This window comes from Nyctereutes procyonoides, unplaced genomic scaffold, assembly GCF_905146905.1.
Source record: "Nyctereutes procyonoides isolate TBG_1078 unplaced genomic scaffold, NYPRO_anot_genome, whole genome shotgun sequence".
Lineage (NCBI taxonomy): Eukaryota > Metazoa > Chordata > Mammalia > Carnivora > Canidae > Nyctereutes > Nyctereutes procyonoides.
Window position 1 is genome coordinate 32,150,469 of NW_026575140.1, and position 13,194 is coordinate 32,163,662.

The following is a 13,194-nucleotide window of genomic DNA, read 5'->3' on the forward strand; positions in this document are numbered from 1 at the left end:
CAGCCCTGAGTGCTGCCCCTTCCCCATGTGCAGGCTAGGCGGGGCTTTGCTCAGTCATCAGGGAGCCAGTGCGTCCCCCACTCTCCACACACTCACGTGGGGCTGTGACCACTCCTGCACCATTCCAGGGCCCCCTCCCCAGTGACCCCACATGTGTCACCCCAGCCCCACATGCAGGTGGCTCGTAGCTGCCACTTGGCCAAGGCAGGTCTGTGTCCCTACAGGCAGCCAGCCTCAGGGCCCCCAGCAGTGTCCCTGCTAACGCCCACGCCCCACCACGGTCTGGCCCCACACCTCCCCAGCCCAGCCGACACCCTGACACAGCTGGGCAGGCTGTGGCCACCTGTGTGTGGCCTTCCCGGGCCTGACTGTTCTCCGTCCCTGGCTTCCTGGTGGGGAGCAGCACTGGCCAGCCTGGCGCAGAGGGGCCCAGCACAGGCACCCGGGAGGCTTCAAGTCCAACCAGAGCCCCACTCAGCCTGACATCAAGATGCCCCCGCAGGTCCTCCCTCCTGCCCTGCCCAGCCCTCAGGGCTGACTGGCCTACCTAGCGTCACCTAGCAGAGCCACATGGTGAGGGCACCCACCCTACTGCCAGGCATTCTTCTGTGGCAGACCAGGCTTCCCAGCCCCCAGAACATAACCATGTCCAGGGCTGGACAAGGATTGGCCCCTGCTTTTCACGAGGACACAGGGCACCATCCCTGGGAGCCCTGGCAGCCAGCCCAGCCCACCTTGGCCCATAGGCCCCCGGCTGACTCACCTAGCTGCCCTACCTCACCGCGCCCCAGATCCTAGGGGCCATGGAGGCCAGGCCGACCTCTAAGGTGCCCTACATGTGGCCTTAAGGCACCAGTTTCCACAAACGTGTTCTCCCATCTACCTGAGGAGGGGCCTGCTAGGTCTGGGGAGGTGTGTGGGGCCAGCAGATGCTCTCCACCCAGGCCTTGGCTAAGAGTGGGCAAGGGGCTGCGCAGGTCCCTGGGGCCACAGAGAGAACCTCAGGGAGAACATGCCTTGTGTCAGGCGCCCACCCTCCCGCAGGGCTGATCTGGCATGGAACCCAAGGCCTCCCCAGCCAAACCTACTGCCTGTTGCCAAGAGGGCACAGCCTGTCGCAGAGGTCCTCGGTGGTCCCCGGCACACCAGGTGGTGCCTGCAGAGGCCTGATGCCAGGGTGAGGGACAAGCTCAGGCACAGACTTCCTAGGGGTGGGCTGGCCTCCCACCTCCTGGGAAGGGGCACTGTGTGCATTTAGCCTTCTGGGAAGGGGCAGCTCCCGCAGCCTGGGGTCCCTGCCCAGGGCTGAGGTTACCCCCACAAGAGTGGGGCTTGGAGGGGGGAGAGGAGGAGCAAGGGCTGCACCTCGGAGACTGCAAGGCCCCAGCCCTGGGGAGCCAGCCCACTGAGCCCTCGGTGACAGAGGTAGGGGGTGTCCTCACACCGACCTGACCCAGGAAGGCTTGGACACAGTCACAGGGGGAGTAGGTATCCCACACCCAGCAAGTGTGAACGTGATTATTGGCATTGTGTCCAGAGTCTAAAGTGTCCATACAGAGCAGGCTCTGTGCAGAACACGCCGGCCAGTCAGGCAGGGAACAGTGCTCCGGGCAGCTCTGGGCATATAAGGAGCATCCCGAGAGCCGCGCAGGCCCGAGCAGATATGCACACCTGCTCAGCGCCCACCTGCTCTGCAGAAAACCAGTCATGACAGGAAAAGGACTGGGCACCATTTTAATGTTGTAGAAGCTTTGTCTCTAAAACTTTAAATACATTTCATATATATCTTAACATGAAAAATCAGCCCAGACTGCAGGCAGGCTCCCTTCCTCCTAGGGGAACGGTGAGGGGCAGAGGGCAGGGCTCCCGCGGGCACTTGGTGTGCCTGGCACAGCAGTGCTGGGCCGAGGGGAGGGTGGCTGCACCTGCCCCAGGGAGCCCATCAGAGTCTGAGCAGGAGGCCGGGGGCAGCGGAGCCCTTGGAGGGGCCCACGCCTGGCACGTCCCCGCAGCCCCCTTGGCCCCCTGAGCAGGCACCCTCGGGGGTGCCCCGCTCCTCCCCCGGGGGCGCCCTCGGGCTCTGCAGCCGTTGCTGCCGCTCCTGGGCCTGCCGGGCCCGGCTGGCAATGGCACGCACTCGGCTCTGGCTGCGGGAGGAGGAGCGCCTCAGGAAGCCGGGGGGACCAGGCACCCCATCCCCAGCAACACTCAGGCTGGTGGGTGAGGTGATGTCGCCGGCCTGCTGGAAGCCTGTGAGCCAGCGCAGCTGTTCTGTCAGGGCGTCCCGCCGCGCCCCCCGCCCTGCCCGCCCCTCCCTCGCCAGGCCCAGGCTTCGGCCCAGGATCTCCACCTGGGGGGCAAAGTCGTCGGCAGTCAGGTCCCCCAGGCTCTTGGACTTGGCGGCTGCAGGGCAGTCCCGGAGGCCTGCCAGGGGAAGGTGGCCCCAGGGCAGCCTGGGCACCAGGGGACGCAGCCGAAGCTCTTCTGGTGCAGCAGGCAGCTGGCTGGCGGCCTGCAGGTTGGGGCTGGATTTGCTCTTGGTCACGGCAGGCAGGTCCAGGCGGGCGGCAGTGGCTGGGCAGGGCCGCAGGGGCAGGCGGCCAGCTGGAGCCCCTGAGACACCCCCCGAGACACCCTCACGGCCCAGGACGAGGCCCAGACCCAGGCCGGGCAGGGAGAGGTCGATGACCGTGTCGCTGGATGACACACTGGAGGACGAGGACACGCTGTCGCGATGGCCACCAGGTTCCAGCCGCCGCCACAGCCGGTCTCCACCTGTGGCATCTGAGTACACGGCTGGGCAGGGCCCGGCTGGGGGCCGCCATCCACCCGGGTGCTCCGCGGGCACTTGCCCCTCACTCTCAGCCCTTCTGACCACCTGGCTGCTAGGGGTCCCCTCACACACACCTCCAGGCTCCCCACCATGGTAACCCTGCCGCCGGCTTTCCGGGGGCTGCTCAGTGTCCCCTCTGCTCCGGGTCCTGGGCTGGAAGGGCACGGAAGCTCCCAGAGTGACCGCTGGGGGGCTCGCCACTTTGGTGCCAGGTCCCGAGGCACACAGGGACTCTCCCGGGGAGGGGCTGGGGGGGGCAGCCACCAGAGGTGGGGGGCCGGGGCCCAGGGCTGGCTCCTCAGCAATAGTTTCCAGGCCACATAGAGAGGAGCCCGTCCTCTGCATGGAGAAGGGGCGGGTATCTGTGGACGAGATGGAGAGGAGCATGTTGGACACGTCCCCCACGGACAGTGCCCACGGGGCCTTCAGCAGCCAGGTCCCTCCGTGTGCACACAGCTGCCCCCCACCCTGCCCTCTGGCTCTGCTGCTACTGGGGCTGGGGGTGCAGACAGGCTGTGCCCCTAAGAGGGGTCCCCAGGGCCCCCAACAGGCCAGGGCACACAGGAGCTGGGCCCCATTACCTGGCACTCGGCTGTTCTCAATCCCTAACTATAGAGGCAGCGTGGGAACAGAAAGAAGAGGGTGGTCAGCGTGTGGGTGGGACTGGCAGATGGACAGACAAACAGCAAGGCTGGGTGGGGTGCGAGGATGGATCGGGCTCTGGGGTGGGGGCATGGCTCAGCTGTCAGCCCCTCCCCGTCCTGGGGTCCCCTGTCACAACTGCTGCTCAGCACAACTCAGGCCATAAATGAATGCCCAGGGCGGAGAGGCAGGTGCAGGGTACACCCCCATTGCCGACATTGGGGCCCGGGCACCATCAGGGGCTATCCGGCAGCACACCACCGACCGTGCCAGACTTTCCAGAGGACTGCGGTGCAGGACCAGGGCTGAACACGTGCAGCCTGGCCTGGGGAGAGGCCGTGGGGGGCTGGAAGCGGCCCCTGGATCTGAGATCAGGCCAGTACCAGGCCCGCGGGCCTCAGCACACACAGCAGCTGGGGTCAGGCCTGCTCCCTGGCCTCCTAGGCGCTGGGGGGCCCTGAGGGCAAGAGGCCTAGGGGACAGGCACAGTCGACAGGGAGGGGTGCTGGGGGCTCCAGGGGACCTCCAGGCAAGCCAGCGGGGCACAGGGAAAGGAAGCCACGGCGAGCACACAGAGGCAGCAGTTCTGCACACAGCAGCGCAGGGGGTCACCCAGCCCAGGCCATGCCAAGGGGCGTGTGCAGGGACAGCACGGAGGATGCTGCAGCGGAGCATCTGGTCTTACCGGTGGAGAGCATGGAGGATTTACTCCTAATCTCCTCCAGCTTTTGAACGAACAAGGCATTCATCTCCCTCTGCATGGCCCCTGCCTGCCTGTGGGCGCCCTCAGGCCAGCGGGGGACCACCTCGGGGCTGCCCAGGCCGCTGGAGTCCGAGGACGCAGAACAGCCGCCGCCGCCACCCGGACCCTGCCACGGGGCCCCTCTGCCCGTCCCCGCAGTGGCGCAGGGAGCCCCCAGCGAGTCCGCCCGGGCCCGGGGCTGCTGGCTGATGGCCTCTGGCGTGGCGGCGGGCGCCGGGCTAGGCAGCTGTCCCCGCCGCAGGGCCTCAGCGTCCTCACCAGCGCAGGAGCCCACCACACATTTCATGCAGGTGGCGGCCATCCCAGCTGGCCCGGGGCCCTCGGGGACACAAGAGGGCGGCTCCTGGGCCAGACTCCCCCCAGCCAGGCTCCTCCCCGCCGGCGCCTTACCTCGGGGGCTGCGGCTGCCGGGCTCCTCTGGGGCTGAGGCCTCTAGGACGGGGCCAGGGCTGGGGGCGGCCACGTCACGGGCCTCCCCCTCGGAGCCCGTGTCCTGCGTGCCCAGGACCAGCTCTGGGAAGGCCTTGCGGCTGGGTTTCTGGCTCTTGGTCGGAGCGCTGGCCGTGCGCCGCAGGAGCCGCTGGCTAACGGAAGGCCGGGGCAGGGGCCGCCCAGCAGCATGACTGTCCAGGGAGCCGGGCTTTGTGCCTCTGAGGAACAGGCCTTTTAGGCCCAGAGCCTGCTTGACCTGCAAGAGAAGGAGCCCCCATAGCTGGCAGCCAGGCATGGGGCCCTGGGCCGCCAGCCCAGCCCAGGCCATTCTGGCGGGTGGTGAGAGGCCACACCTGCTGCAGCCCAAGGGCCAGCTCAGGAAGGCGCCTGCGGCCGTCAGGCTGTGCCACTCATGGCTGTGTGTGTGGGGAAGAGGGTCTCCAGGGTGCCTCTGCTGGGGGCAGCAGCCACAAGGGCCCTGGCGCATACCAGGATGACTCTGCCCTCCCTGAGTGCATGGAGGGTCTGCATGCCCCGGGGCAGGTGGGCCCAGCGAGGGCCAGGAGGAGGAGGCCCCCGGGCTTCTCCCACACCGGGACCCTGACCCCTGGCTCCTGTGCCCACATCATGTACCCCTCACAGGCCCCCAAAGCCCCCGGCTCTGGCCGGGCCCCCAGGGTGGTGCTGGCATGGAGAGAAAGACAAGAGAAAACCCATGGGAGCAGACACTGCCCAGCTCACGCTCACCCTGCCTTCAGGCGCCACAGGCCGAGGAAGCAAGCAAAGCCGGGCACAGGCCAGCGGTCTCTTCTCCCATGTCCCTGCCTGGCCCCCTCCCCGGAGGTGCTGCCTCTTCTGGGAAGCCTTCCTAGACTGCTGCCAGCCTCACCCTGCTCTCTGCTCACACAGCCCTAAGGACAGAGCCCATGCCGGCTCGGCATTCCCTGAACTGCTGCTGGCCTCTGGCCTTCCCGGACAGCCAGGCCTCTCCCCAGTCTCCCTGCCCGAGGAGGGCAGCCAGGGGTCCCCAGGACTGGTTGGCAAGTGCCTGGGTCAATGCTGGAGAGGCCGACAGCTGTGTCTCAAGAGTGCAGAGGCCAGAGGGGTCCTCACATGCAGAGACCCTGACAACAGCCACCCCTCCCCAGTGACACGGGGGCACCTCGGGGCAGAGGTGTTAAAGTGGTCAGCACTTGAATCAGCTTCCCAATTCAAGATCCCAAATCCAGAGCAATTTGGTCAAAGTTGGCTGCAAAGTCATTTAGAAGAAGGTCCAGGATTCAAGCTCGGAGCTCCTGGTCCCTGGGGTCTCCCCACCCCACACCAGGCGTTATGGGTGCACAGAGACTCAGGGAGCACATGGGTGGGGGGCAGAGAGGACCGGTGAGATCAGGGAGGCAATGGGTGCAGGGTGCTGGGGCGCCCCGAGGGAGAGGACCAGACACAGAAGGGCACAGGGCCATCAGACAGAGGACAGAGGAGGGACGGAAGGCCAGGGGGGTCCACACACAGGAGGCCTAGCCGAAGTCCTGGACCTGCCTCATAAATGCGGCTCTGAGCTGAACATGGCCCGAGGGACCCCAGAACCACATCACGATCCATGTCACATGAGCTGACAGTCTCCAAAATGCTACCGGAATCACAGATGCTAATGGGGATGGCCTGAGCATGCAGGGAGGGGGCGGGGGGGCTCCGCCGCCCCGGCGCTGGGGTACCTTCGAGCTCCTAACAGGACTGTCCTTCTAAAGGTAGACTTGGGACATAGGGAGCCCACTGCAAGACCAAAGAGACAGAGTGAAGGCCGTGAGACGCCGACAGCCGGGCGCGGAGCCCGTGGAGACAGGCAGACACAGGACAGACAGACGGCTTGACGAGGGGCGAGAGCCAAGTGGCCTGTGGCACTGTGCCCAGCAGCATCTAAAGGCCGGGGTGCTGGCAGGAGAGACACGGTGGGCACCAGGACCACACGGGGCCCCCACGCACACCTGATGGTGTGGAGCACACACTGGAGGAGGACCCCCTTCAAGGGCTGAGGGGGGCAGGGAGCAGAGCCAGGCGACCCCTTCCAGGGAGGGACGGAGCACCAGGGGCCCTGAGACACGGAAGGAACAAGGAGTCTAGGGAGGGGGGGGGGCGCGGGGGCATCTGCAGCAGCCACGGGACACAGGGGTCAGGGGGCCCCCACTGCCCACCCTGAGGAAGGAGGAACAGCCCCCACAAAGTAACTGCAAGGCCCCAAACCCCAGCAACATGGCTGGGAAGGGGCCGGGGGTTGCTAAGGCAGGAGGCCCCACAGGTGGCACTCACCTTACCACTGATGTCACTGACGGCCACATGGACAAAGATGGAGGCCTCTTCCATCCCCTCTAGGTACACGTGCCGATAGCCTGAAACAGCCAGTCACGGCTCACCCTGCCCTACTCTGCTCAGGGGTCCTGAGGCCTGAGTACAACCCGTAAGCCCGGTGCTGGGGTCTTCTCCAGGAAGCCCGCCGGTATCACAGGCTCATCCTTGTCAGGGGGCCGCGGGAAGCTGCAGCCTGAGCGCCCTTCCCTGCCCCATCCACAAAGTGCCCTCCTCGACCCACCCATGGCGGGAGCCGACCCATGGGAGGAAGCTCAGCCCTGCTGCCCTCAGCTGACCTCTAGGGAACGCTGGCCTGTGGGGGAGGGGGCAGGGGACGTTGGTCTCTATGGGGGAACGTCGCCTAAGCAGGGGACATTGGTCTCTATTATGGGGGACACTGCCCCCACTGCCCACCTGGCATCATGCTGCTGAAGGCCAGTGTCCTCTGGCCAATGAAGTCACGCCCAATGGGGTCGTGGTCCCAGACGAGGAAGCGCACCAGTGCAATCTCAGGCATGTGCACAGTGAACACCAGGGTCTCTTCCCACATGGGGTTGAATCCTAGAGGCCACCAGGAGGAGGTGTCACCTCCCACCCCAGGTCCAGCCTGGAGGCCACCTGGGCCCACACCCTCTTTAGTGCTTCCTCCTGGGCTGGCCATCTGGCAGAGGAAGCAACAGCTAGGGACCACCCAGGCTCTGACATGGGCTCCAGCGAGGGGGCAGTTGGCAGGGCCCCCCCCACCTCCACCGTGAGGCTGCGGCCAGAGAAGCCATGCGGGGCCCTGGGCCTCACCATTGTCGTCCACCACACGCGTCTGCTCCCTGTTGCAGTCCACGGGAAGCCCGATGACCTCCACCTCCACGAAAGGGTCGATGATCTGGGCGCGGAGGGCAGGGGTGGCACCGGGCCTGGCCAGCTGTTCCAGCCCCGCCCGCCCACGCCAGGGCCCCTCCTACCTCGCCTCGGTCTCCCAGCATCGAGTCCCTTGGCTTGGGGAGCTGCTGCCCGCTGATTATCCGAAGCACCAGCTGCTTCTTGAGCTGCCCGGGCAGGGGGTCCTCGGAGTTGGGGTTGAAGACACCTGGAGGGCCAGGGCGCCAGGCTGAGGGGGGCAGCACAGGCCCACTAGGAACCCCAGGATGGGGGGGGGCGGGGGGGCAGGGGGAAGGTAGGCAGGGCTCCAGCAGGGGGCACTGCTTGGGGGGGTGGTGCTGGCCACTCCTGTGACCACCCTGTGACAGGTCCCAGCCCATCCTCTGGGGTGGGGCGCAGGTGCTGGGCTCCCCATAGCTCTCAGGAGGTGAGTGAAAGGTGGCAAAGGAAGCCAGAACCGGTGGGGGAGGGAGTCAGGTTAAAATGGGGAGAAATCCACACGTGATTTAGGTGGTTTTCAGTGAGAAAACGGAAGCTCTGGTGCCCGGGCCAGAGCCCCGTGTGGAGCCACCTCAAACATGTCCTCCTTGGGGACCCAGTTCACCCCCAACCAGGCCCTGGGGGAGTGGGGCCCTTCAGCACACCCCGTCTTCCGGCGTCCTGGGGGGTCGTGTCCCAGGCTGCATCTGCCCCCGCCCGCCCCACCCTGGGCCCCCGAGCCTCACCCTGGCACATGCATTGGGGCTTGAGCACATAGCCACAGTTCCCATTGGCACTGAACTTGGCGCGGTTCAGCTGCAGCATCCGCCCCTCTGACTGGTAGTTCAGGGCGACTATAAGGTAGGACGGGAGGTGGCCTGGTCAGTGCCTGGCGCGTTCCCCACCCCCTGCTCACCTGCTCCTGTCAGGGGCCCTGGGCTCACCTCTGTGCACGACCAGGACCACACATCCTGGCAGATGCCGCGGGTGCCCTGCACAGCCAACCCCGTCCACCCCTAGGAGCACACGGGCAGAGGGGCCACAAGGTGGTATTTCCCACCTTGTCCTGGGGTCCCAAGGACTCAGCCCTGGTGCCAGCCCAGTGACATCAGCCCGCCGTGGCAGAGGCTCTCCGAAGCCCCTGGCCTGGCACCAAGTCCAGCTGCCTGGCAGTGCAGGGCCAGCCCCCTTCCTCGTCCCGGCCACACGCACCCATCTGGCAGCCTGCGTTCCAGAAGGGCTGCGGGTTGTAGTTGCTGGAGTCCACGCGGTAGGAGGAGGGGTAGATGCGGGAGAGCTGGTGCTGGTTGAAGCGCAGGTACTGTGCCGGCTTCTGCTGCAGGATCTGCTGGGCCCTGGTCTCACTGAAGGACGACACCTGCCAGCTGGACGCCACTGTAGTGCAGACGGGCGGCTTCAGAGGCGCGCCCAGGCCGGGGCCGGCCCTCTCAACACCCCCGGGGCCCTCGTCCCCTCACCCTCCGCCTCCACGTCGTGGGTGCCCACAGACTTGGTGTACTTCACCAGGTCCGAGAGGGCACGGGACAGCTTCATGGTCTTCTTCTGTCGGCTTGCCCTGCAGACAGGGTGGGCGACAGGGTCAGGACCCCAGGGTTGGTGCCCCTCCTGACTCAGGCCAGCCTGGGCACCACTGATTCATGTGGGATGTCCACCTAACGTCCACTATGCCCTGTGGTGCGGGGCCTGGGATGGGCCGTGGACACTGAGGAGTGAGTGACACGGGGAGGGGCAGGTGCTGGCGCTGAGTCCACCGAAGGATGCCTGTCCCACAACAGGCGTTCAGGGCAGGCTCAGGGGTCCGTGCTGGCCAGTCTGGCCCTGCAACCTGGGGTCCACACCTCCCACCCCACCGTGCTGTCCCCGGGCCACTGTGGGCCTGTATATCCAAGTCCAGCCATTGCCAGGACAAGGACACTTCCCACCACTGCCATCTATTCGGGGTCTGGGCTGAGGCAGACACTGACCCTCGACTCTGACTGCCCTGGGAGTCAAGGTCCTCATCCCCCTCCTCCATGCTGGCCGCTTTCTTTAGCTTGCTGCTCTTCTTCTGAGTGGAAGGAGAGCAGAGTCAGGCCCCGTGGAGCCCCAGGTCAGCCAGGCCATCGTGTGGGCTGGAGGGCACAGGAGGCAGGCCTGCCATCCTGGGGTCCTGGTACCCAGGCTGCCTGGCTGGGCCTGCTGTCCTCTGCAGTGTGCAGGTCAGCCTGGGCCCCAAGGGACCCAGGGCATTGGCTGGGGAGGGCCTGGGGGGTGCTGTCGAGGCACCAGCCCATGCAGCCCTAACCAGGGCTCTGGACCCCAGACCCCAGGCCCGGTCAGATGATGTAGCTAAGAGTCCAAAGAGGGGATGGACTCTGGGAGGCAAGCCAGGGGCCCCAGGAGCTGGAGGGGACACCTGCTGGCCACCACAGGGACAGCTGGGTGAGTGGGAAGAGGGAGCACGGGGCCTCCACAGGGTGTCCCTGCCTGGGAGCCCTGTCAGACCTTGCGCTTGGAGAAACCACTCATGAGGATCCGGTTGTTCCGTCTGCTGACCCCGGCGTCCTCCCCGGACTCCACATCCTCCTCAGCCTGGGGCAGATGGGGGGACAGAGGTGAACAGGTGGAGCCAGCCTCCGTCCCAGGGGCTCCAGGCATCCTTCCCGGAAGAGGGGGACCTCGTGAGGCCCAGAGGAAGCAGGAGCTGCCCCAGGCCCACCTTGGGGGCTCAGTGGGGACCAGGGGTCTGAGAGGGGGCCTGCAGGCCCCACAAGCTCCTCGAGACCTCTTGTTTTAAACTCTTTAAGGCCTCAATTCTGAATGTTTTTCCCATGGAGGGTAAGCATGTGATAAACACTATTTGTATGTCTGGAATGTTCCCCAGCCATGCATGCTTACATGTGACCCTCACGAAGCTCCCTGTGGCTCCGGTGTCCTGCCCTGCTTCCTGTGGAGACAAATGTCTCCCCTAATGACACAGATGCGGGTCTGCACCCCCCAAAGCTGCCGAATGTCTCCTGTTCACCCCAAACTACCACGAGCCTTCCCTGTGCCCACCCTGTGCACATGGCTCCACATGCACCCCCACCAACCACACCCCAGCCTGGACCAATGACCCCTCTGGCGTGGACCCCGGTCACCTGGAAGAGGCAACCTAGAGCTCAAGCTGGTGATGGTCAGCTCTGCCCCAAGGACACAAGGGACAGTCCCCCAGGCCCTGGAGCTGTCCCTAAGGAGCTCATCATGACGCCTGCCCCCCTGGCCTGGCCATGGAGCACCATGGCTCACTCATCAGAAACGGAACATGCGGCCCGAGATGCTGCCCCACGGCTGCCCCCCAAGCCTCCAGCCACTGCCCTACCCTCACCTCGCTGGCCCTGGGGAGAAGCCGGGGCCCATGGGGAGTCAGGACAGGCAGTGCCCCAGCTCCCATCCCCACCCTGAGTCTGCCATGCTCGTGCCCTTCTAGTCAGTGGGCCGCACGGAAGGGCCGGTAGAGACCAGGGCACAGATCCACACAGTGGACGGGCTTAGCTCAATGATGCTCCATATCGCCCTTCGAAGTGTTTCTCCCCCCCATCCCTGGGCCTGGCAGTGCCAGCCCATTTCCTTCCTCATTTGGTGATGGTTCACCGCCCACTGGTGCTGGAAGCCGCACATGGTGCGTTTGGAGCCAGTTGAGGCCAATGCACTTCACGGCTCTGTAAACATTGCCTGAAACGCCTTGCACAAGCAACTCTAAATCTGAGCAGAACCCAGGAGAGGCGCGTGTCAGCCCAGCATCCTGGAGAAGCAGCTGCAGCCTCAGCCAGAGTCTGCTGTCACTCACCCTTCTTCCCCACACCCCTGCACGCCTGAGCTTGGCAGGCTTACAGCACCGGCGTGAGCTCCAACCACCCTCAGGGAGCCCATGAGCAGCAGGGGGCCCGCACTGGGCCACTCCTGTCCCCCAGACGCAGCCTGATGACCAGAGACAGCAGAGGGCCCGCCCCAGGCCACTCCTGACCCCTGGACGCAGCTGGTTGACCACAGAGAGCTTGGCAGCATGGGGGCCGCAGGACAGCAGGGGGAGGAGCATCCACACCTTGGACAGGGCATAAGCTGCAGCACCAGACCAGGAAGGAAGGTCCAGTCCTGGCCACTCTGGATCTCGGGAGGGGGTGCTGGGTCCCTCAGGGAACCAGGCCCATCCTTGGCCAGCCCAGCACCCACCAGAGTTGTGCCTAGCACTGCAGACCAGGACCCTTCCTTGTGCACCTGCTCCTTCCCCACCAGACCGCCACTCCTACTGCAGTCTGAGCCACTTGCCCTCTCCCGCACAGGGACTTGCCAGGGGTAGGGGGGCCACGGCCTTGGGCCCTCCAGCCAAGGGGACAGAGAGGCCTGTTGGGGCCATGTGCCTGGCCCCGAGGCCCAGACGCTGCCCCGTCTGCCTAGACCCCCTTGGAGAACTCCGTGCCCTGCACCCCCCATTGCCCTCCTACCCACATCCCAGCAGAGCAGGGTCTAGTGCAGCTGGGAACAAAGTGGATTTCCCTGATGCCCTCTCCAGGCCCCATGCCTGCTGGTTTGGCCTGAGCTGCTATTGCCTCTCCTCTTCTCCCTCCTCCTCCTCCAGGAAGCCTTCCCTGACTCCCTGCTCCCTCTTATGCAAAAAGTCACACAGACATAAGTTTCTCAGGTCCAGGCCACCATCCTGTGTGTCCCCAGGTTCCCAGGCACACGCCTGGATATCGCTTGGTCAAGGAAAGCAGGAACTTCACTGGGCATGCTGCCCACCTGCTCACCCCCCAGGACTGTGGGTGCTCTGTCCTTCCCCACGGGACATATGGGGACGGGTTTTGGGGGTGTGTGTATGCACACATGTGCTCAGGTGTGCACAGACCGACTACTCCAGGCCCTTTGCCCTGCCACAGGCTGACCTCATCAGCTGCAGGGCTCTCACCTTTTTGCCTTCTGCCTTGTACCCAAGCTTTCCAGACGGGGGCAGCGTGGACACAGTGAAGTCATTTGGGTCCTCGCAGTCCCGAATCTTTGACTCCTTCATCAGGGAATCCAGTTTCCTCTTGGCAATGTTTTCTACACGCTTCCGGTTGGTGGCAACCTGTCAAAGCCCACCGGCCAACCCTTGTCATCAGTCCCCAGGTCTGTGGTGGCCGCACACACCTGCTGGAGCTTGGGATCCCAGGCCCTGTCTTGGCTTCTCACACCTGGCCCCGGCCGCATGCTCACTCCTACATGGAGCTGCTTACCCTCACGCCACCCTACTCCAGGGCTGCATGGCAGACATGACTTGCCCCCCAGGGCCACAGACAGTGACCAG

The 13,194-nt window shown here is 65.4% G+C and overlaps 1 protein-coding gene across 1 annotated transcript in view; it reads right to left on the bottom strand.

The window, feature by feature from the left end:
* Positions 1–1,720: 1,720 nt before the first annotated feature.
* PLCH2 (phospholipase C eta 2) overlaps positions 1,721–13,194 on the bottom strand; it is a 65,397-nt gene continuing 53,923 nt past the window's right edge. The window contains exons 12-23 of the mRNA XM_055306779.1: positions 12,817–12,975; positions 10,377–10,463; positions 9,857–9,939; positions 9,350–9,447; positions 9,084–9,266; positions 8,618–8,725; positions 7,976–8,100; positions 7,812–7,896; positions 7,431–7,577; positions 6,978–7,057; positions 4,161–4,926; positions 1,721–3,195 (exon numbers count right to left, since the gene is read on the bottom strand). Coding sequence (XP_055162754.1) covers positions 1,943–3,195; positions 4,161–4,926; positions 6,978–7,057; positions 7,431–7,577; positions 7,812–7,896; positions 7,976–8,100; positions 8,618–8,725; positions 9,084–9,266; positions 9,350–9,447; positions 9,857–9,939; positions 10,377–10,463; positions 12,817–12,975 — 3,174 coding nt within the window. The 3' untranslated portion in view covers positions 1,721–1,942. The remainder of the gene's footprint in view (positions 3,196–4,160; positions 4,927–6,977; positions 7,058–7,430; positions 7,578–7,811; positions 7,897–7,975; positions 8,101–8,617; positions 8,726–9,083; positions 9,267–9,349; positions 9,448–9,856; positions 9,940–10,376; positions 10,464–12,816; positions 12,976–13,194) is intronic.